Raw genomic sequence first — 25,362 nt, forward strand, 5'->3', positions numbered from 1 at the left:
GCCTAAATTTTAGGCCTTATACCACATACCACATGCACATATTCGCAAAAAGTCACATATGTATTCCCATTTATGCAAAGTTATGCATATATATGTGGGTATATATATTAAGAATTAAATTTTAAAAATCAAAAAGAAAGAGATGTAGCTCTTTGATTATTGATGCCAAATAACCAGTTTTGCTTTACATATGGTAACAAACTAATGAATGACAGGTTTTTAAAAAATCATAGCTGGTAAGTCAAGTTTTGGGTTAATAATAAATATCTTTAATTCTGGTTGGATAGGGAGGTCATATCAAGAACAAAAAGATTGTGTTACATTTGGTTGTTAATTTTGTATCTTGAAGAGTTGGCATAACTAAGCTGGGGATACAGTTTATTTTGCATGCAGCATAGGAAATGAGAAAAATGTTCTCTTCTTTTTGTGGTGGCTACAGCAGCCCAGATAACGTTAATGTCAGATGAAGACTAGGACTCGCGGACTTAGAAACAGAATATGGAGCTTTTGCAGATTGGGTGTGAGTGGGGAACATGCTTCCTCACTGGCTCCCCCATCTTTGTGTGCTCTTTGATGTTGGGGTCTCCAGGCTTCTGTCTGTCCATGGTCTACTCATTCTACTTGATATTCCTGAATAATCTCAACCGCTTTCATTGCTTTTTATTCCCTCTATTTTTATACTGTTGATTTCTATTTCTAAATGTATACTTTTTTACAGTTTTCAACTTCAGTGTCAATTTATGCATAACACACGGAAACATGCAACCAACAGACATTATAGGTAGATGGCAAAGCTACCTGGAAATAACTGGACCAAAACAAAAAAAGCAAGTGTAAGTTCGGTCTTTAGATATAATTGTTACCACTGTCTTTGCGACTTCTGACAACTTTATCTTTATTTCACCTTTGCTATTGAATGACTAGAAGACATACAAAAATACAAACTGAAACTTTCTTCTAAAAAATTACTGGAATGAAGTGAACTGAGTGCTCTTGTTGAGTAGAAAACAAGAAGCTAAGGGTGATAGATTACTGGACAAATGGGCAATTGGATAGGGTTACCAATTATATCATTTTTATTTATTAGATATTATGATTTTAAAATATGACTGGCAAGGAAGGGTGTGAGTGGAAAAGACATCGTCTATAAAACTGGAGGATTATATGTGATATAGTGATTCCAAATGGATAAAAGTTAGTAAGCTGGCTGTTCTAAGGTGTTTGCATATTTTGAAATCTGATTTTAAATTTCATTTTTGAATTAATCTCTTATTGCATCTTCAAAGCAAAAACAAACAGGAAAAAAATCAGAAAAATTAAGAAAAGTGCTATTGAACTAAAAATAGTATAACCAAAATAAAAATTAAGCTCAAATAGAAGGGTTGGAAGATAAAATTGAGAAGATCTTTGATAAAGAAAAACAAAGAGAATAAAGAAATAGAAAGGTAGAAAAGTGAGTTCATTATTTGAATAGTAACACTTTATGAAAAAAAATGTTTACTGAATTTAGCCTTAACAAAAATAAGTTTGAAGATACGCTCTAGGGGAATATGTTTGAGTGAAATACATTCTTGAATTTGAAAAATTAATAACAACATTGAGTGCTTAGCACATGATAAGTAATAATCTTATTCCTCTCTCTGCCCCACATTCTTCTCCAGTTCATTAAAACCAGTTTACTTACTGGTATTATGATTACGTTAAAGGGAAAATAGGCATACATATTAGAAACCCATGCCGAATTATTTTTTTTGAAATAATCTTGTATCTAGGACTTGCTTTGAAATGCTTTAGCCAAAAAATATGTATTAATAGAAATATATGACACAAGATTGTTAAAATGAGGATAATCGTTGACATTTGGTGATGAATATATGGAGGTTTGTTATACTATAACTTTTGTATATGTTTGGAAAGTGTCCTAATAAGAAATAAGAAGGCAGCTAATGGTAAATAATCAAGAGAAATAACTTTGATAAATCGGTCATCGGGCAAATTGAATTGGCATCTGAAAAAGTATCTTCTCGGAATCCGTTGACTGATTGGATTATAGAGGGTGAGAAAATGGCAGAATGCAGGATGACATTCAGATTTTAGGCTAAAAAAGTTAAGCCTTTATTAGGTAGACAAACAGGAGAAGAACATTTTAGGGAGATAAATTTATTTTGCCTGGCTGAGTTTTAGTTTTCCTGTGAGATCTTCAAGTGGAGATGTTAATCTATTAAAGATATAGGACCCAAGTCAGACCTAGACATGTACATTTGGCAGCTGTCAATTGTCTAGCATGAGATAATCTCATGCAGTATGGATTGACTGTATGTTTATCTCCAGAGTTTCCTGGGGCATGATATTGAACATTGACCAATGCTATGAAGAAGTATATTTATTAAAGATAAATGATGTTCTATAACCATGAGTCCATGAACGGTTTTGGAGCAGGAAGTACTAGCTTACCAACATTGTCTAGAAATAATCATTGGAATATATTAATAAAATAATAAAAATAATTTCACCTGGTTTCAGCAGAGCCTAGGAGGTTTCAATGATTCAGGTTGGTCACATAGGTAGACCGTCTACAAGATCATCTCATAAAAGTAGCAGACTTTGGTCTTCTTGGTACCAAGGGGCTTCCTACATATGTTGGTGGTGGTTCAAGATCTGGTGGCAGTGTGCATCTTGTGCAACACAGTGATGAGATGGCACATGAGCCTGCTCCAGAGATCTCTGGATCCCTTTAAATACATACGCTTCTCCTGCTATTGCTGTAATGTACACTTCACCCCTAACAAAGCTGTTTTCTAACCATAAATGATTTGAGTCTTTTGTAAGTTTTTTCAGCAATTCAGTACTTAAGGTAATTAACTTAAAATTAACATATCAATAGGTGATATTTGAACCATAGGAATGAATGGAATTACTCCAGGAAATTATGAGATGAGGAGATAAGAAAGATGAGGTTGGAAATTTGAGGAAGTTCAATATTTCATAATGGGCAGAGATGAAGCCATTAAGTGTGATGCATACAATATCATAAAGCAGATAAGTCAGGTTTTGATACTTCTGTTTACAGAAGAGGAAATCTCAGATTAAAAAACATTTTGACTTTTCCAAGGCTGCACAACTAGATCTTTAGACACATAAGCCTGGCTTCTTCTAGTATATCACATTGCCTCTTGATTACAAGAAGTCTTTAGAAAAAGGTTCCCTAGAGAAAGCTTTGAAAAAAGTATGTCAATATTTTAAAGAGGTTTTGTGGCTTTCCTGACCTGTAGAGATGTCAGAAAATAGCAGTCTGCTGTAATTAGGATTTCTGAAACATCTCTATCCAACAAGGAAACTCTGTTGCTTTCTATAAGATTTGTGAATCTTTATGTTTAAGGCTTACTGTTTTTAAAATCAATTGACATTCCCACAAATGCCTAGAATAACCCCAACTCCATCAAATAGTCTTTAAATAAGACCGTATCTCCTTACATTTTCCTTCTCTAGCACAATTTTGGAACATTATGTGCCTTTAATACACCTTGAAATCATATATTTTACATTGCAAGTCCTAGTATAATTTGCTTTTTATAGCACATATATTCCTGAGATGAATGTCACTTAAAAATGGATTCCTATTTTAAGAGCTCCAAATTGTGGGCTATGATGAAACTGAGCTCTGGGCAGCTCCTAACTTCAGAAGCCTTTGCAACTCTTTCTGTCACTGAGTAACTTTCCTTTCTTAGTTCTCAAAATATCAGGAAGCTCCTTTTAATCTGTAAGTATCTTGACCTTGAAAGTCACACCCAATGGGCACACACCACCTAGCATCACTGTCAATTCAGAGTCATCATTTGCATATTCAAAATGTCAATTATACTTATGGTAAAACTAGTTATGTATAATCTACATTATTTACGAATTTTTTGAAAACGGGTTTAGCCACATAGCTATTTATAAAAAATCTCTAAAAAGCTCCTTCAGTATTTGAAAAACATAAATATATCCCTTAATTTATCATTTTTAAAATCTAGGCTTTTATTGAACCATATATATATTTCTTTCTATTGAAACTAGTAAATATTAATGAACAATATATGCATTTATCATTGTGTTCAGTGTTGGGAGTGTAAGTTGAGTAGTATTTGAACATATGGTATTTTTCTTTTTAATTTACATTTTTAAAATTGACATAATAGTTTACATATTCACGGGGTACATAGTGATGTTTTAATGCATATATGAGCTGAGGGTAATTAGCATATCCATCATCTCAAACATTTATCATTTCTTTGTGTTGGGAACATTTACTATCCTCTTTTGAGCTATTTGAAATTATAATTATTGTTAACTATAGTCATTTTACAGTGGTATAGAATACTAGAACTTATTCTTTCTAGCTAGCTGTAATTTTGTATCATTTAACAAATCCTTGCCTATCACCCCCTTCCTCCTACCCTTCCCAGCCTCCAGTATCCTCTGTTCTACTTTTCATTTCTTTGAGATCAACTATTTTCAGCTTCCACATATGAGTGAGAACATGTGGTGTTTAACTTTCTGTGCCTGGTTTACTTCACTTAGCATAATGTCATCCAGTTCCATCCATGTTGCTGTGAATGACATGATTTCATTCTTTTTTATGGCTGAATGGTATTCCGTTGGGTATATATATCACATTTTCTTTATCAATTCATCTGTTGTTGGACACCTAGGTTGATTCCATATCTTGGCTATTGTGAATAGTGCTGCAATAAACATGAGGGTGCAGACGTCTCTTCCATATAATGATTTCCTTTCCTTGGATAGATTCCCAGTAGCAGAACTGCTAGATCATCTGGTAATTCTATTTGTAGTTTTTTCAGGAACTTCCATACTGTTCTCCTTAGTGGTTTTCTAGTTTGCATTCCCACCAACAGTATGGAAGAGTTCTCTTTTCTCTGCATCCTTGCCAGCACTTGTTAGTTTTTGTCTTTTTGTTAATAGCCATCCGCTGGGGTGAGATGATATCTCATTGTGGTTTGGATTTGCATTTTCCTGATGATTTGTGATGTTGAACATTTTTTTCTTGTATCTGTTGGCCATTTGTATGCCTTCTTATGAGAGATGTCCATGCACATCATTTGCTCGTTTTTTAATTGGATTGCTTGTTTTCTTACTATTGAGATGTTTCAGTTCCTTGTGTATTCTGGACATAAATTGTCTGTCATATAAGTAGTTTGCAAATATTTTCTTCCACTCTGTAGGTTACTTTTTCACTCTGTGGATTGTTTCCTTCACTGTGCAGAAGCTTTGTAACTTGATATAATCTCATTTGTCTATTTGTGTTTTTGTTACCTGTGCATCTGAGGCCCTATTCATAAAATCGTTTCCTTTATCAATGTCCTGAAGCATTTCCCCCATGGGTTCTTATAGTAGTTTAATTGTTTGGGTCTTACATTTAGGTCTTTGATCCATTTTGAGTTGATTTCTTTTTGTATAGAGTGAGAGGTGAGGGTCTAGTTTCATTCTTCTGCATAAGAATACTTGGTTTTCCTGGTAGCATTTACTGAACAGACTGCCCTTTCTCCAACGAGTGCTCTTGGTGTCTTTGTCAAAAAATCAGTTAGCTGTTGATATGTGGATTACTTTCTGAACTCTGTATTCTCCTCCAGTGGTCAATGTGTCTATTTTTATGCCACTCCCATGCTGTTTTAGTTACCACAACTTTGTAGCATATTCTGATGTCTGGCAGGATCATGCTTCCAGCTTTGTTCTTTTTGCTCTGGCTTGTTTTGGATATTCAGGGTCTTTTGTGATTTCAAAAAAAATTTAGATTTTTTTTCTGTTTTTGTGAGGAATGTCATTGGTATTTTGATAGGGATTGTATTGAATCTGTAGATTGCTTTGGACAATATTGTCATTTTAATAAAATTAATTATTCTAATCTATGATCATGGGATGTCTTTCTTTTTGTTTGTATCCTCTTGAATTTCTTTCATCAAGATTTTGTAGTTTTCCTTGTAGAGATTTTTCATTTCGTTGATTAAATTTATCTTTGGGTATTTTAATTTTTTGTCACTATTGCAAATGGGATTGCTTTCTTGATTTCTTTTTCAGGTAGTTCATTGTTTGTGTATAAAAACACTGCTGAGTTTTATTTATTAATTTTGCACCTGTAACATTACCGAATTTGTTTATAAGTTCGAAGAGTTTTTTTAATAAAGTCTTTAGGTTTTTCTATATATATAACATATGTCATCTACAAAAAAGGACAATTTGACTTCTTCCTTTGCAATGTGGATGTCCTTTATTTCTTTTTCTTGCATTATTGCTCTGGCTAGGACTTCCAGTACAATGTTGAATGAGAGTGGTGAGAGTTGGGCATCATTGTCTTGGTCTAGTTATTGAGAAAAAACCTTTCGAATTTTCCCTATTCAGTAAGATGTTAACTGTGGGTTTGGGATATATGGCCTCTATTATATTGAGATACTTTCCTTCTACATCCAATTTATTAAGAGTTTTTATCATGTAGGAATGTTGAATTTTATCAACAGCTTTTTTCTACATCTATTGAGATGATTATGTGGTTTTTATCCTTCATTCTATTGATGCGATGTATGAAGTTTATTGATTTATGTATATTAAACCATTCTTGCACTCCTGTGAAAACTTGTCAAGGTCTGTTTAGGTTTTCTGTTTCTTCTTAGTTCAATCTTTGTAGGTTACATGTGTCCAGGAATTTTTGCATTTCCTCTAGGTCTTCGAATTTATTGGTGTGTACTCTGCACCATAGTCTCTAATGAGCCTTTATATTTCTGTGGTATTTGTTGTGACATCTCCTCTTTAATTTCTAATTTTATTTATTTTGGTGTTGCCTCTTTTTTATTAGTATAGCTAATAGTTTGTCAATTTTGTTTCTTTTTTTAAAAAAACAGCTGTTTGTTGATTTTTAAATATTTTAGTCTCAATTGTGTTGATAGATGAGGACTTATTCCTGTCATTTTATTGTTTTCCATTGTTTAATATATTGTTTGTTCTTTACTTCCTCTCTCATATATTTTTGCAGTTGAGTGGTTTTCTGTAGTGATAAGGTTTGATTCCTTCCTTTGTGTAACAGTTCTATAGTTTTGCCTGTTTTTATGATGGTAGTTATCATTTTTCACTTACAGATGTAAGATTCTCTAAAGCATTTCTTGTAAGGCTGGTCTAGTGGTGATGGATTCCCTTAGTTTTTGTTTGTCTGTGAAATATTTTATTTCTCCTTCATTTCTGAAGGATAGCTTTGCTGGGTATAATATTCTTGGGTGCCAGTTTTATTTCTTTCACTACTTTGTATATATTACCCCATTCTCTGTTGGCTCACAAAGTTTCTGCTGAGAAATTCACTGTTAGCCCTATGGAGATTTTCTTATATGTAACTTGATACTTTTATCTTGCTGCTTTTAAAATTCTTTCTTTGTCTTTGACTTTTGACAATTTGACTGTAATGTACTTGAGAGAGGATCTGTTTGGGTTAAATGTATCTGGGGTTCTTTGAGATTTCTGGACCTGGATGTCCATCTATCTGCCAAGACTGGGGAGGTTTTCTTATATTATTTTATCAAATATGATTTCCTTATCTTTTTCCCTTTCTTCTCCTTCTGGAATACCCATAACATGGACTTTTTTTGGTTAACGATGTTACATAAATCCTTTGATTCTTTTTTTTTTTTTAATTTGTCTGCCTGTGTTTTTTCAAAATACTTGTCTTCCAGTTCAGAGATTCTTTTTTTCTGCTTGGTCTAGTCTGTGGTTGAAGGTCTTAATTGTGTTTTTTATTTTATTTACAAAATTTTCAGCTCTAGGTTTTCTGTTTGGTTATTTTATAATATCTGTCTTGCTGTTGAATTTCTAATTTAAATCATGAATCATTTTTGCAGATTTGTTGAATTGTCTAGATGTATTCTCTTATATCTCAGTGAGTTTCCTTAGGAGAATTATTTTAAATTCTTTTTCTGGCAGTTTATACATTAAGATTAGGGTCTATTACTAAAGAATTCTTATCTTCTTTTGGAGGTGACGTGTTTTCTTGCTTTTTTATTGTTGATACGTCCCTATGTTGATTTCTACACACCTGGTGGAAAAGTCACCTTTTCCAATTTTATGTAGTAGGTTTCTTAGGAAAAGTCTTATTTGTATAAATGAGTCTTAGGATGATGGTTCAGTGGAATGCGTTGGCCTTGGTTCTAGGTAAACCCAATAGTGTAGTCTCTGTATAATTTCTTATAAATGAGTCTTGGGGTGTTAGTTCAGTGGAATGTGTTGGCCTTGGATCTAGCTAAGCCCAATAGTGTGGTCTCTGTGTAGTTTCTTCAGCTGCAATCCACACTAGTGGCATTCGTGAGTTTCTTGATAGCCTAGGCTGTGAGAGTTTATGGCAGCGGTGGTACAGCTTCGCCAGGGGTGGGTTTGCCGGGCTGTTTCTCAGGTTGGGGACATGTGTATGCACTTGGTGGGCCAACTAACTTGGGGTATACCTTGCTGCAGTTGAGGCCATGGCACTGTTACTCTTGATGGGTGCATTCAAATGTGGTTGCTTGGCCAGCTTGGTGACATGTCTGCCAGAGGCAGCCCACAGGGGTGTTTCTCGGCCCCAGACCATCATGTGGCTTCTCAGCTGTGGTGTGTGAGTGTTTGCTGGGGGTGGCCCACAGGGCTCTTCCTCCAGCTCAGGACATGGGTGTACAGCTGCTCATCAGCCTGGGGGTGTATCTAGCAGGGGCAGCTCATGAGACTGTTTCTCAGACCTGTGATATGGGCACAAGTCTGCTTGGCTGGCCTATGGTTGGCTTCCAGGGCTGTTTCTCAGGTCCAGCACATGAGTACACAGCTGTTTTGCTGGCCTGGGATTGTGTATTTTCCCTGTAATTAGAAGTCCCTCCTGTTTCTGGGCCAATCTGATCTGGACTGGGGAGATATGGATGCAGAGTCTGCCTTCTTGGATTTTCCATCATCACAGATGTGTCTCCACTCCCTTCCTGCACTCTGGTGTTCTCACATTGACACTCCAGTCTAGTCTTAGCTGTTGATTCATTGTCTTGGTCTTTTCTTGTGGGAGAGATGACAGTCAGGTGTCTCTAATCAGCCATCTTGCTCTGACTAGATTTTTAAGCCATATACGATTTTTTTTTTCTAGAGACAAGGTCTTGCTCTGTCACCCTGGTTGGAGTGCAGTGGTGTAATCATAGCTCACTGTAGGCTTCAACTCCTGGGCTCAGGAGATCCTCCTGCCTTAGCCTTCCAAGTAGTTGACTCTACGGATGAGTGCCACCACACCTGGCTATTTATTTATTTATTTACTTTTAAGAGACAAAATCTCTCTATTTTTCCAGGCTGGTCTCACACTCCTCGCCTCAAGCAATCATCCTGTCTTAGCCTCTTGAGTTGTTGAAATTACAGGCATAAGCCACCAGCTCTGAACATATGATCTTGACTTTAGTAGCTTATAAGGTAGTTATGGCTGGGGTAAATAACTCCTAAAGCAGGATGAATTAGACTATGTGGATAAAAAAGATGTGTAGTAATAACACTTCAGTAAGTCTATAACACTTTGTTAATTCGAAGCTACTTGTTGAACACTGTGATAGCTGATTCTCACACAATCTTGTATGCTAGGTGCTAACATATCTGATTTCAGATGGAGTTACTGAGGTCCAAATAGTGTAAGCTTGCTTGGCTAGTCGGAGATGTAATGAGATCCCAGGTTATTTTGCTACAAAGCCTGCTCAGGGTACCATATTTGCCTTCTCTGACAAATTTATTAACAGTTTTCTCCTTCCCTTTTACTGATCATGGATAATTATGTGGTTCCAGCCTTTACCCTTGACTGGTAGTTTCTGCGATCACTTTTATTTACATGACTTCTCAATATGGGTCTTGATATCTTTTTCTCAGCTCTGATCTCACACTGATGACTTGTTACTGACCATTTGCTCTTATATGTCCTTTCAGCACATGAAAGTCAGGTCTAAATTCTATCTCTTTATTTCTCTCTTTACTTCCTTATTTCTGGGTCCTGGGGTTGAGACTTTAGTAACCTTTGACACTTGGCCTTCCCTCTCGATTCTTTCTTTACAACCATTAATCTAGCAAATCTATTAATCCTCTATCACTACAAATACTCGAGGCCTAAAGAGACAAGGTTGTCACAACTAACAGATAAACAGGTTTGATTTCTTTAATTCAAGGAAGTATTCTTGTGCAGAGTAGGATAATAAAAGTGCCCATGTAATACAACTTGTGAAAACTAATGGCATTAATAGGTGTAAAGCATTTAGCATAGTTCCCAGCACATGGTCAGCACTTACAAAGTATAACATATTAGTACTAGTATTAGTATTCTTAGTACTAATGATACTAAAATATCATTGGGTGATATTTTTTAAAATGTCAGCTTTGTACTTTGTGCAGATTACTCATATTCTACAAATGACATAATGTATATAAAACTTCCTACACAGTGGTTGGCACATATGTGTTTATACATGGTAATTATTCCCCGACATAGACCTCCAAGGTCCCATCTAACTCTAGAATTCTATATTAAATACACGTATAATTTATGCATAGGTTTGTGTATCAATGAGTTGAAAATAATAAAAGTAAAGTGAGATGAAGTATAATGCAGAAACAGATTACTGCTGAGATTGCTTTCTCAGGAGCGAATGAAGGCCATTTCAAATGAAGACCTTTCAGTTGCCATCTTTTTTCTCTGATCAGGCTTTGTAACTTCTTATAACTTCTTATGAAACTTGGACTTGGTCTTCTTGGTGTGTTCTGATGGTTGCTGCAGTTGGGTCCAACCTTGTGCCACCAGAAGTCTGAAGGTTAATGAATGTGTGTGAGAAACATTGTATTGACTCATATTCATGTGAAATCACATATGAAATCACACAAAGTAGAATGTAATTTTAAAAAGATAGGAAAACGTAGAAATAAATAAAACAAAGAAGCACTATACAGAAATTCAAGTTTTGGAAGGAGGGCAGTTCTGTAACAAAAGGAACAGAGTTAAGAATAGTTCTTCCTACACTGCTTCCTGCTTGGGCTTCATCTGCTCCTCAGGGAACAAGACTTTAGTAAAGCCCCAGTTGAGAGGATTTTGAAGCGTAGTTTCCATGGCAACAGGCTTTAAAATGACATACATCCAGAAGAACTTTCTTGGTTGTTCTATCATCCAAACAAGAATCCTCTAAGGCTCCCGGAGGAAAGTCAACTTTTAATGAAGCTGGAGTCTTTGCTTTCTGTGCCCTAAGGAGCACCTTTCCTGTGGGACTCATTTCATGCTTGTAATAATGACTTATTTTCTTAAACTGTGAGTTAACTACAGTGGGAATGAGAGCAAGGATTGAGGTTTCTCATAATCACTGAGGGAGCGGCAAATTTCTAGGTATGAGTCACACTTGAGGCCTCTTGTTTCTGAGCAGTGACTAAAATATATTCCACATGTGGCAGAGGAGCAAGCTCTGAGGTATGTTCAGATGTCACCCAGCACTTATACACAAAACACACACGTGCACACACACAGACACACACTACATACACAGGACTGAGAGAAGGGTGGTAATCAACTTGATGCATGGAGGTCAGACAGCTGCCAATGGAGCTCTAATTGTGAAGCCACCACTTCAGCTGCCTTATCCTGACCAAAATGTACCTCTCATTAACTGAGTGCTGTTTGAAATTTCATAACTAGAGATTTTTTGTTTATTTGTTTTTGTTTTTGTTTTTGTTTTGGCTAAAGACTTTGTCTTCATTTTAAAAACTGCCTGGAGGAAGGTGAAGAATGTGGATTGTCCCCAGCAAGTTTTAGTAGATTGTGTGCAGATACATTTGTGAGATGCTTCCTGAAAACTTAGTTTTGACATAGAATTGAAGGAAAGTAAGCACTAAGATTGTGAATGCTGGGGAAGAGGAATTTTTGCTGAGACTAGGAGACTAGAGACGGGTATAGGAAGAGAAAATGGGAGACTGTAAAGAAACCCTTACCTGATTTTGGAATTTGGCTTTTGTGGTGTGGTGGAATGTGGATATTTGCAAAACAGGCATTGGTGATAGGACAGCGAGTAGGGACAGGGTAATATACTCAAGGGCCTGATATTGTCTGTGGATTGGGTTGTGTTGGAGAGACAGGCCTTAAAGTCTGAAGAGGGTATTTTTCCAAAGCTCCTCTCACTCTTGTCAGCTCTCTTCCTCTGCCCTATGGCAGACCCTCTCTTGCCTCTTTCAGGCTCATCTAGCTTTAAGCAATATTTTTCTTTCCCTCACGCCATTCCTAGAATATACACATTTCATATTTGTTTTATGTCTGTTTTCTATAGCATTTATCAGGGCTCTTTCATTTGTCAACCACTCTGCTTGGCTCTTCCACTTTCAAGATTTAATTTAACCCTCACAACAACACTGTGAATTATCACCATCATCCCCATTTTACAGATGAGGAGATTGAGAATTAGAGATTAATGAGCATTTTGCGAGCTATATGATTTAAAGATAAAAAAGTGAATAAAACTACAATGTTGCTAGCATCGCTATAGTTCATGGAGGGATTGGACAGTAATACATTGTGAGTAGAGCTGCAAGAGATCTAAGAACAAAGTACCACAGGATTTGTCGTGGCTAATCCCTATTAAGGTGTGAGCCGATAATTATTTGAGATTACTCCTTCTGGCATTTAGGCATTTTGATAGGTCATGCTCAAGACATAAAAATTCTCTGTAACATGGTGCTGAATAATTTCAGGTCCTTGATGAATTTAGTGATTCATATTTAGTTTCTTGTCCTGGAATCAAAGAGCCTTGGGTGAGGATGCTTCCTCCCAGGTGGAGTAAGGAACATTTTGTTGAAACCTGCTCCAAATACTGTTTTAGGAGTACCTTAGCTGGGATTTCCACAAAAAGCTGTGCTGGGGACAAGGCCATGCTTGCAGATAGCTTATTTTTAGAGGTCATCCCAGGGAAGAGAGGGAGAAAAACAGGGAAGTATGGAAAACCAATAAAATGTTCTGTTATATGTTACCTTAATGGGGAATTTAGGATTAGTTCCTCTGAGGTCTTTTGATGTACTAAGAGGAAAGAACCACTGGAGATACAGAAAAGGGAGACATTTACCCACTGGCTCCCAGGGGTGTTAATTCCTTCACGCTTACAGGTCAGCACGTGCACCAGAATGGCTGAATGGATTCTCAAACATTCCACTTTGTGGTGGCAGAGATATCGCAGGGCTGAAAGGAGGGGATACGTAGTGCAGCCAAGAAACATTGTTATTGGGCTATAGCTGGATGCAGCTCACTGCCACAGCAACAGCAGAAGCCCAAAAGACAGGCTGAGTAATACAAAATGAGGCATAAAACATGTGCAACACAGAGAGTTTGGTGATAGGACCTGAACTCAGGCCTGGTGAAAATATTCAGGATAGTAAGCAGAGAACAACTCAGCCAGAAGGCAGAGCCAGCCTTATGTGATTCAGAATGTGCTAAAAAGCTTAGAAAGGCCTTTTGCTCCATTTACCTGTTACTTGTTTTGGAAATTCATCCTTTATCTTATTGCTGGTGCTTTGAGCTGAGGCCTTGTGTCTGAATTACGCATTAAACATAGCACTTGGGGGGCACATGGCATCAAGTCATCAACACCCAATAGCCCAATAGGCTAATTGGTCTCCCTCCCCATAACTCTGACCATGTCACTCTCATATTCAATATATTCCATGGATTCACATTGCATACATAATTTCTGTCATGACATTCAAGTCTCTCCACAGTAGGAACCTGGGATGCTATTCCAGGGTTGATACACAATTATATCCCTTCCTGTACTCTACATTCCAGCCAAACTAAAGGCCAGGTGAATTTCTTCCAGACAATGTAACTGGAAAGATTGGAGACCCAAGTTTTATTCTGGACTCCACCACCAACCAACTCTGACTGGTGGACTTCAATTTTCCTGCCTAGAAAACACAGGGTAGAGGATTAGGCCAGAGAACCCCAAACCTGTCTAAATACCCAGATCAACAGGGTGAGAAATACAAGTTATAAAACCCCATGCCTCGGGATGCTAATTTATGATGTCTGGCCTGGGGCAGCAGGATTAATACTTTTAATAAGCATAGAGTTATCTAATTCAATTGCACAGCCAGGTTTATGAACCACAGGATCAGATGATTTTTAAATATTGATTCAAATGTATGGGGCTCCAAGAATGATAATTAGCTGTCACTGAGCTCAGGCAAGGCTCTGAGAGGCTGGGACACAGAAGGGATGACTTTTGTAATGAGAGAGGGAAGTTATGAAAAGAGCAAAGCAAGCAAAACAAGAAAGCAAATATCCCATGGGAAGAAGGAGAATCAAACTACAAGGCCTTCAGGCTCACGATGAGGGGATGGGAGCCTGAGGAAAGCTGAAAATAAGACTGGAAAGAGCAACGATAGAGGACAGGGGCCATCTAGGGGAATCCCAACAAGTTAGCAATTTTGGAAAAAAACTCTTCTTAACCAATGGAGATTGATTTTTACTGTAAAGCTCAAATTTCAAGAAAACACAGGTTGGTTTGTTTTCTGGACTGGGTTGTGCAGCTCAGCAGTGAACTGAAATATAAGTGATAGGTTGAATGTCTTCTACCAGAGTGGCCTAGCATTTTGTTTTTGCCTTTTCTGGATGTTATCGCATGCTTTTGCTTAGTTATGTGTGTTCTAGCATCTTTTTCAAGACATGGTCAGAGCCTTGAAGGCAAGAACTGGGCTTTACATACTTCATTATCTTCTACAGGGAGGTATTAAACTCAGTTATTAAGAACACCAAATCTGGAGTAAGATGGACCTAGTTATAATATGGCCTTGTAATTTAACATTTAGGGAGTTACTTCATCTCTAAAATGAGGGTGATAAAACCCAGCTCATAGAATTTGGGGTAGAATTAAAATGAAGCATTATATGAAAAATGGTATTGGATCCTGGCATGCTAAGGTCAGTGCATAATGCTAGGATGAAAAAAGCATTGGGTATACATTAGGTGCGCAATAAATGGTAAATTATTGTTTTTGCACAACGCTTTGTGTATTTCTGAGTAAATGTTAATTGAGCAAATATTTGCATGTTTCTAAAAGCCCATTCAAATATTATCAAGGGTATGAGCACAACTTTGTTATATTTCGGGCTGTGATCCCAGGTGAACTTCTGCTGTTCTACTTCTAATCAGTTCCCCAGACCTCCAAACTCAAAATAAAACTGCTCAGTCTCCTGTCATCAGCTGTCACTGATAATGGTAAGGATGCTGTCACCTTTCTGCAAGCTAGAGAAAGGCCTCAGGGCACAGTCTCCATCAGATGCCATGTTCTGTAGCTCAGAAAGAGTTCTGAGGCAGCCGAGGCTCCAGTGCCGCCATCGGGATAGGGCGTAGCGGGCTGGTGCTGAGTCTTTCATCTGTGATATCTCCGCAGCCAATCTGTCTGAACAAGTGAAGATAAGAGCTGGGCCAAAAGGTACATCACTGAAGCTCTGGGCTGAAAAGGGTGAGTGGCTGAATCTGGATGAGCAGTCCGAACTTTTCCTGAGTCCCCAGTGTCAGGTACTAAAGTCCTGGGGAAGACCGCCCCACCCTTCTGCTCTGTCCAGGATGACCCTAACCCTAAGTCTCCAGGCACAGGTGGACTGGGTCTGGCCTCTGCGAGGACTCTTCCTGGAGATTGGTCCCAGTGTCTGTAAACTTAAGTAGAAACTGGAGTTGAAAGGACGCAACAAAGGGATCAAAGTAAAGACGGGAGGTCTTCCCGGCAGCACCTGCCCTGGCCATGGAGGCGGGTGTACTCCAGAGGGAGCCGCAGCAAAGCCCCCTCTGCTGAAGTTCAAAATCTCTCTGTGTGCCTCCTATTCTCTAGAAAGAAAGAAGGGTGACTGGGAGGGCAGCAGTGGTCTCTCTCTCTCTCTCTAAACAACTTTTTCCCTTGTCCCCACAGAATGCCTTAAATGAAAATGGCTGCCGAGAATTCCTCCTTCCTGACAGAGTTTATCCTCGCAGGCTTAACCGACCAACCGGGAGTCCAGATCCCCCTCTTCTTCCTGTTTCTAGGCTTCTATGTGGTCACTGTGGTGGGGAACCTGGGCTTGATAACCCTGATAGGGCTCAACTCTCACCTGCACACCCCTATGTACTTCTTCCTCTATAACTTGTCCTTCATAGATTTCTGCTATTCCAGTGTTATCACTCCCAAAATGCTGATGAGTTTTGTCTCGAAGAAGAACAGCATCTCCTACGCTGGGTGTATGACTCAGCTCTTCTTCTTTCTTTTCTTTGTTGTCTCTGAGTCCTTCATCCTGTCAGCGATGGCGTATGACCGCTACGTGGCCATCTGTAACCCACTGTTATACACGGTCACCATGTCTCCCCAGGTGTGTTTGCTCCTTTTGCTGGGTGTCTATGGGATGGGGTTTGCTGGGGCCATGGCCCACACAGCGTGCATGATGGGTGTGACCTTCTGTGCCAATAACCTTGTCAACCACTACATGTGTGACATCCTTCCCCTTCTCGAGCGTGCTTGCACCAGCACCTATGTGAATCAGCTGGTAGTGTTTGTTGTTGTGGGCATCGATATTGGTGTGCCCACAGTCACCATCTTCATTTCCTATGCTCTCATTCTCTCCAGCATCCTCCACATTCGTTCCACGGAGGGCAGGTCCAAAGCCTTCAGCACCTGCAGCTCCCACATAATTGCAGTTTCTCTGTTCTTTGGGTCAGGAGCATTCATGTATCTCAAACCCTCTTCTATTTTACCTATGAACCAGGGCAAGGTGTCTTCCCTGTTCTATACCACTGTGGTGCCCATGCTCAACCCATTAATTTATAGCCTGAGGAATAAGGACGTCAAAGTTGCTCTAAAGAAAATCTTGAACAAAAATGCGTTCTCCTGAGAAAAGGGCAATGCTCAAGAAAGAAACACTGTTTCTCCCATAAGTGATTTGGATTCCATTGGTTACATGGAAGAAATATAATTTTTCCTCAAACAGGTTCATCATCCCCATTTTAAGGGTTCTTTAATTTACAAATATTCTTAAGAGCATTGAATACTCGCACAGTAAGTCTTGAAGATCATTTCACTCAGTTGCCCGCTATTTCTGAGGATAGACTCAGGCTTAGGTAACTTCCCCGAGGTCGCTCAGCTGCTCAGTAGTGGAACTGTGACTAAAATCCAGGCTCTTTATTTCCAGTACTGGCTGCTTTTCATTATGGCTCACTTTCTTCCTCCCTCAGCCTCTGGAAGATTTCATTTCAAATGTGAGCTGGCCTAGGAAGTTAAAATCTGATTCTGTCCTCAGAAATTACATGCAACTTTTCAAAGGCTAATTTTAAATGTCACACTTTTGCAAGTAGGTAGGGAGTATACAGAATTTTTTGTTGAGATGGCCTTGGCCAACTGACCAGGGAAATTCTTGAAGCATTTTGCAGAAGGTGCAGGGGAAGTGTGTTAGGACCCAGAGAGCAGCATGCATGATACCTCTTAAGACAGTGGGGTGGACCTTCAGGGACTTGGACTTGAAGGGTTTTAGTGATGCTGGGTGGAAGAACTTATAGAAAATATCAAGGTTATGAAGAACAGAATTTGGGAATTATTTCACATACAATCACATACAAGCATTTCCCTGTTTTCAAAAGTCAAGGTAGGGACCAGGTACAGTGGCGCATGCATGTAATCTCAGCTACACAGCAGGCTGAGGGAGGAAAGTCTCTTGAACCCAGGAGGTGGAGGTTGCAGAAAGCCAAGATCATGCCACTGCACTCCAGCCTGGGGCAACCAAGCAAGACTCCATCTCAAAACAATAACAAAAAAACAAAATCTCAAGATGGAGAAGTCCACAGCCTCAGGTGGTCAGTTATGGATCTGGAGAATATTTCAGAACCACAGAGAGCCTTGTGTTACAAGTCAGTAGTCAGGTGAGACCCACACAGCAATCAGTCAGTGGAGGGAATGACCACCAAATGGTATAATGCTGCATGCAGCAGAAACCATGTGGGGTATTTTTTGCATGGTTTCATAGATCAACTTTCTGCGCCTTGGTGCCTCATGCCAAATCCTGGGAGATACTCCCTAACCGGTCTCCTTGCCCTCTGGTTTCAGTTGGGTTAGACCAATGGCAACATCAGCAGAGGACATCAAAGGGTAGGAGTGTGATATTATGATATTTATTTCCCTGACTTCCTCCCAGCTGGGCTACAGTGGCAGTAACTGAATGCCCAATTTCTTACTGGATTATAATAACTGCTCCCTCCCTCGTCTCTTCATGCCAAGGAGTGATAATGTCTCCTTGCTGTTGCTAACCCAGAGAGCTTGACCATCCCTTTGTGGTTTCTCCCAACCACTTTTGCTTAAACGAATGCAAATAGTTTCTCTGTTGTATTTTCAATGACTGTTTTTGTGTGGATCATCTGATTTTTGCAGAAACCCTGACTGCTGTACCTTCCAATAAAGGGTGGGAGAAATGATATGGCTCAGGTTTGTAAGCCCACAGCCTAATGGTACTGTATAAAGGAAGGTAGAGTTGCTTTTCGGTTTAACAAGATTATAAATAGTAGATTTCTTTGTAAAACAATGATATGTGAAATGCTGTGAAAATGTGTTGACTTATGAGCCTCCCTTTAGGAAGATTCTCTTCTATTTAGAAAGAGTAAAGTTTGGATGGATGTATAGTATTGCTCTTTGTGATAGTGCAGATTAATAAGGGTGAATTCAAAAGAATGAGAGGATTGAGTCTTGGACAGCATGGACTAGATAAACAACACAGAATTTAGCTGGCTATGGGATTGACAGGGGCAGAGCAGCATAAAGACTCAAGAAGAGCAGAGCCCAGAGAACTGGATGGTAGAATCAAATTTGAACCTGAGCTTCTCCTCACCAGCTATGTTACCTTAAGCATTACATGATGTCTCTGAGCATCAATTTCTTCATCTTTAAAAACGTTTTTCTCAGAGGTATTAAGATAATTAAATGCCAGATTCTCGGTAAATTTGTTTCTATCCCTGCCAGATCCTTTTCCTTTTCATATCAGCGCTTGCACTAATTTATTATGTGACCTTGGCACAATTGCTTCATTTTTCTGGACCTATGCTTGCTTATATGAAAATGATCATATTCTATCAGATTATTTCTACTTTCCATTTACAAGATATGTTTATTTATATATTGACCAGATCATACATTTGCTATAGGCTGAGCACATGTGTCACTCCTTCATGCCAAGGAGTGAAAATGTCTCCTTGCTGTTGCTAACCCAGAGAGCTTGACCATCCCTTTGTGGTTTCTCCCAACCACTTTTGCTTAAACGAATGCAAATAGTTTCTCTGTTGTATTTTCAATGACTGTTTTTGTGTGGATCATCTGATTTTTGCAGAAACCCTGACTGCTGTACCTTCCAATAAAGGGTGGGAGAAATGATATGGCTCAGGTTTGTAAGCCCACAGCCTAATGGTACTGTATAAAAGAAGGTAGAGTTGCTTTTCGGTTTAACAAGATTATAAATAGTAGATTTCTTTGATTTCAGATTTTGAAATGACGGATGTTGAAAGGAGGTGGAGCCTTTGGGAGGTGATTAGGTAATGAGGGTGGGGCCCCATGAATGAGGTTAGTGTCCTTATAAAAGAGGCCTGAGGCTGGGCGTGGTGGCTCACACCTATAATCCCAGCACACACAAAAAAAAACAAACAACAACAACAACAACAAAAAGGCCTGAGAGAGACCTCCCCCACCTCTTCTACCATGTAAGAACAAAACAAGAAGGCTCTGTCTATGAGGCAGAAAGTGGGCTCTTACCAGACACAGAATCTGCTGCTGCCTTAATCTTGGACTTTGCAGCCTCTGGAGACATGAGAAATAAATTCCTGTTGTTTAAAAGCCACCTGGTGTGTGGTTTTGTTATAGTGGATTAAACAGACTAAGACAATGTTTATGTCTTGGTACTAATTTAAAACTAGTACCAAAGAATAATCAGTGAAAGGAAGCCTCCTTTTACTTCAGTTTTCTTGTCATCCAGTCCTCTTCTTTTCTAGGGGTTATCATAGTTGCCTGTTAGCTGTATATTTTTACATAGCCACTGCATGTACAAGTTGTGTGTGCCTGCACATACATACACACAATTTTTTTATTTGTTTCCAAAGTCATGACAACCTGCTTTGAAATATATCCACTATGAAAATTAATTAGAAGAGGAATGAATTAGGGTTTGTTACTAAGATAAATAAATGGAGAGAAAAGCCTAAAAGTGTATATGAAGGGTTGTGGTTAGGAAAAAAGCGGGGGAGAGAAAGTAATGATGTGAAAACAAGGGAGCTTTAGCTCTGCAAAAGTGTACACCCCAAGAAAGACATAGCCCACAGCAAGAATTTGTTTGTTCTGATCTGTTGCCTCCAATTCAATTTTCATGACTGCACAAAATTCCATCATATGGATGTATTATATGTAATTAACAGTTTTCTACTACTGTACATTAGGTCATTTCCATTTTTCCAAATTATAAATAATACTTGTTTAACACACTTATTCAGCAACTCTTTGGGTTTTCCCCATACTTTGGATATATTCCTGGACAGAGACTGACTGAATTGCACAAGATTCTTGAATTTGGTTGCAAAAATCCTCTTGAAAGTTTAATTCAATGTGCACTTTCATTACCAGAATAAGCATATCTGGAAAATCTACTCTTGGCCAGGTTCTGTCCTAGCCGGGGCACTGCTCATAGGGATGTGTTACTTTTAGTTTTGGTGATGGTAGTGTTTATATTATTGTCTCTTCCTTTTTACATCTTTTTTCCCATTACTTTATTTCATCAACTACTTGTGGTATGTGGATCGATAAAGAAAACAGGGCAACGTTGAAAATGTTTTTTTCCTTCTACATTTCCTTCCAATAAACTTGCCTTATTTCTTAAACGGCTTTTTCTTGGCTTGACCATATTTCTGGTTACCGGTTTAATCTGAGGAAGGGCAGACACCCTTGGCCTTTGTGGTAATGTATGAATACGAGGTCTCTTTCTGGAATATCTTCTCCATTCTTCCTCTTGGGTTTCAGTGCCGCTTCTCTGTGCTTTCACAGCACACGGCACATAACCTAGTAAGTGCTGGACAGTGTGGGACTGTTACTTGCTTACTTTTCCACATGTACTCCCACCACAAATTACACTCTGACTGTTGTACAGGCAAGGTCATCAGTGTCTGTTTTGCTATATCCCCCATACCTAGCACAGTGTCTGGCATATATAGAGTAGGAATTTAGCAAATATTTATTGGATACAAGAATGGAGTGTCTAGCAGTTTTAGAAGCTGCCTTACGAAAGGGGCTTTCCTGTTTTCATCCTTCTGGCAACTCATTCCTTTCTTCCACCACATTGATGAACATATGCCCGTCACCCCGGTCCCCTGATCATATGCTTCCTGTTCACTCAAGATCCCCAACTTTACACTCATGTCACCTGGTGGCTGTAGTAGAAAGTAGACCCTCCCTTAGTTTTGTAAACCTCAACTTTCCACCCCTTTATATGGTAAAATGTGTAGCATAATATAAAATAGGTAACTTAAGCTCTAAATCTTTATTCAATTGAACATAGGGCTTTGAAGGATTTTATAAAATACCAACAATTGAGCATTCATTTTGTACTCTCCATTTAAACTGATATCCCAGAGGTAACACATTGAAGAAAAATTTACATGATGAGAAAATGAATCATTCACGCACGGAGCTCTCATTTTCCCCAGAATACTTGCCTGAAAACTCGCCTTGAAAAGATGAATATACTTAGAAAAAAGCCACCAAGACCATAGCCTGATTCATTTTTGCTGTCTTTGCTGGGTACGATACTGCTTTCTCAGAACAAATCTTCCTTTAAAAAAAAAATTCTCACAAATGAGTATGTTTTATGTCTTCCCAGAATTGCTTCTGGGGCATTTGATAATACAGAGTTTTTTTGTAACTAAATTCCTCAGTAGTTTTAATGGCAAAGATTGCCACTTTTTCTTTTGCAATTCACAGTACATTATAGGGAGATATTTTGAGACTATGCAAATATTTTGTTCTTGTTCAAACTTTCACACATTGGTTTTAGCATCTATTAATGATCAGTTAGTGCCTGAATCAATTATTACTCTAATGCCTGAAAAATGAAGATTTTCTAATTCCATCAGGCCTTCTTTATTTGTTAGTGGGCATTCTGTTAAGAACTGTTTCTTCTCATCAGTTTGTTCATTCATTTATGTCATTATGGACTCATGCTTTGTAATTTTATCTAATTGGTTATGACTCATTATCATCATTGTTTACTCTGATGCTCAATTTGTCCCTGATGTAGCCAGGGGGAGCCACTTCACACTGATTTCTGTGTCCTTTTAATATAGCACCACTTTATCACTGTCTGGCAAAACGGTACATTTCAGGTTCTTGCTGCCCGTTCCCCGCCCAGCATTGGTACTGTTTAGAGATTGATGGCATTTACAACTAAGAAATGAGTGGTAGTGGAGATGAGCTATATTTAATGTGATTCTGTGAGCAGATATTCAGTGGAAGAACATTCATGTCTGTAAAATACAATTTTTATGTCTGTCCCTCTGAATACACCTGTCTGTGGGCAAATAATGGACTTGTCTCTGTGAATGGGCCAATACTCTGGCCAAAGCCAATGATTCCTAAGTGTCACTTGTGGCCCTTTTCTTACCACTTTTTACCTCCTCACATGACAGCTTCTTCCAGTTCCTGTTAGTAACTGATGGGACTAGATGAGAAGAAAATCAGCCTGAGGTGGAAGAAAGAAAGCCCTGAGAATTTTACCCATGCAATTTGGTTGTAAATGCCATTCTGTCTGGCCTCCTCAAAGACATGACTGCTTGTCCCATTTGCTTCTTCCATTCTTGTAGTATTTTGTAATATCTTCCTTTCCTACTTCTTCTCTTTTAAATTTTTTTCCATACTACCCTGATCTGAGAATGAATGTGCACATATAGATAAAAATTTAATATTTAAGGGACATGAGTTTTTCAAACCCTAATAATAACATTTTTGAGACTTTATTTGTCTTATGAACTTTAGATACAAGTTCTCATTTAATCTCCTGTAGAAATGCATGAGATAATTGTCCCTGTTTTATAAATGGGCAAACCGAGGCTGTAAAAAGTTAAGGTACTTGCCTAAGATTGCACAGATAGTCAGTGGTGGAGTAAAGAATTGAATTGAGACTGCAGGACTCCAGAGCCGCCCACACTTTCAACACTAGTTGCCTTCCAGAAGGCTCAGTCTGGGTGTGCAAGAAGGAGCACGCGCGGTGCATATATATTTTCACCTTGTACAAAGTCCAAATCCTTGCTGCCTTTGCGCTGAACGAGTCCCTACATTCACTCTCAGTTGAAACAATTTGTCAAAGAAAATGCTAAGATGAAGACATTAAAGATTTTTCTCCTTATTTAATGCACTGAGCATTAGCTCAGTCATTATTATTAAGGATCAGTAATATAAATGTATCGGAGACCTACTGATCTCCTGTTACATGGATTATGCAATAATGTATTTAGAAAATGTTTATTGAGGTTATATTCCCAACTTCAGCCAGGTAATAATGCCTGCTAGGTATAGAAGATACTAAATACACTTTGAAGAAACCTTTAGACCTTAAAATACTGAAATTATGCAGTATTTTTTAATTTTTAAAAATTATTTTTCTTAAATTTGCAAAAGCCATGTTTTACTATTGTAGGACTATGTGAGATAAGGAATATGTAGCAATAAGCAAAATTTTTTAAAAATTCCACAATCCTGGCACCTAAATGTGACTACTTTTAGCATTTTGGTGTATATTTTTCTGGGTATGTCTGTGTAGTTGTGATTGCACAGACCAGTTTGCAAAAATTATATATGCGTATATATATATGTATGTGCATATATATATGCATGTATATATATACACACACATATACACACACACACAGACATATATGTGTGCATATATATATATACACACACAAAGATGTGATCATGTTAAGTTCCCTTTTGCAATTTTCTTTTTTTGTAATTGACTTTTAAATTTTGTGTAGAGATGGGGTCTCACTATGTTGCCAAGGCTGGTCTTGAACTCTGGGCCTCAAGTGATCCTCTTGCTTTGGTCTCTGAAAGTGTTGGGATTATAGGCATTAGCCACTGTACCCGACCTGCAATTTTATTTTCATTGTGTAAAATGTTATAAACAGTTTTCTGTATGATTAAATATATATACCAAAATTATGGTTTTTCCTTTGCTGTGTTTATAGCTATCAGGTCAGTAGAAAGACAAATGTTTCTGTTTGCCTCACAGAAAACATAGTTTCCTCCTTTGCAAAGAACTTTGTAACAGTGACATTTCATCTGATGATCCTAAATTCCTTTTCTAAATTCTAAAAGTAGCTTTCCCTTTCTTATCCTTAGGTGTCAAATTCTGCATATCCCTTGCACCATTCTAGTTCAGGTTTTTTGTCTCCAGTCCCATCTGTCTCATTTCTAAAAGCCAGAAGGCCAGCCTGGTGATGTCAGCACTCTCCCATCTTGCTTACCATTGGCCACAGTCAAGTCCAAATTGTGGTAACAACTGATTTGGGCCCAAACTGTGATTCTGGTCTCCTTTATGCTTTGCACCTCACATTCTCTAGAGCATGTGGGGCTTTCGGTTCCAGAAGGTAAATCAGGAAGCTGCTGAGGGAGAGGAGTGGTTTATAGGACTGATGAGAAATTGGGAGAATGAACTTGTGGTTCAGGGTGACCCAGCCTTCTTCCTACAGACCCTTTCCTTTTTTTTTTTTTTTTTTTCCTAGCGGAATAGGTATGTTCGTAGGGCCCCCACTAATCTCTTGCATTTTCAACCTTTCTCCTTTGTAGTGAAGACAACTGTTGTCCAGTTCAGTTTAGACCTAAATGAACAAATTTAATCTGTGGTGTGCATTGAGAGAAGTACAAGGTCCTATTGCACATCCAAGCTGGTTTCCCAATTAACTTTATCAGCAATAAAGTTGGCATTTTTTTTTTCCTCTGTCACTGCTGTTTTAATTTTTTTGATTGATTCTAGTCTCAGACAGAAAGGGATATGATTAATTATGTCACCCTAAGATAATCAAAAGGGTCAGAATCTAATTTAAGCAGAGTTCATTAAAATGGAAAGTATGAGGGCATGGTCCAGGGAGCAGAGCTACACCAAAGAATGGTGATCCGTGCTCCTGGTGTGGTGAAAAATAAGGATAATTTATACAGAAAAAAAACGGAGGTGCGGAACAGGATTACACTTTCCATGCAAAGGCTAACATACAGATATAAGATTTGATTGACTACTCTTGGCTCCACTCTAAGGGGGTTGTTTTACATGTTATTGTAAAGAGGT

The 25,362-nt window shown here is 38.3% G+C and overlaps 1 protein-coding gene across 1 annotated transcript; it reads left to right on the forward strand.

Annotated features, from left to right (window-relative positions):
- The first annotated feature begins 9,331 nt into the window (after positions 1-9,331).
- LOC101003460 (olfactory receptor 8B8) lies at positions 9,332-24,088 on the forward strand. Its single transcript, XM_021926686.2, has one exon. It carries the CDS (start codon positions 15,958-15,960, stop codon positions 16,897-16,899), a length of 942 nt encoding a protein of 313 aa, XP_021782378.2. The 5' UTR covers positions 9,332-15,957; the 3' UTR covers positions 16,900-24,088.
- The last annotated feature ends 1,274 nt before the right edge of the window (positions 24,089-25,362 follow it).

The sequence above is a fragment of the Papio anubis genome, chromosome 12 (genome assembly GCF_008728515.1).
Source record: "Papio anubis isolate 15944 chromosome 12, Panubis1.0, whole genome shotgun sequence".
NCBI lineage: Eukaryota > Metazoa > Chordata > Mammalia > Primates > Cercopithecidae > Papio > Papio anubis.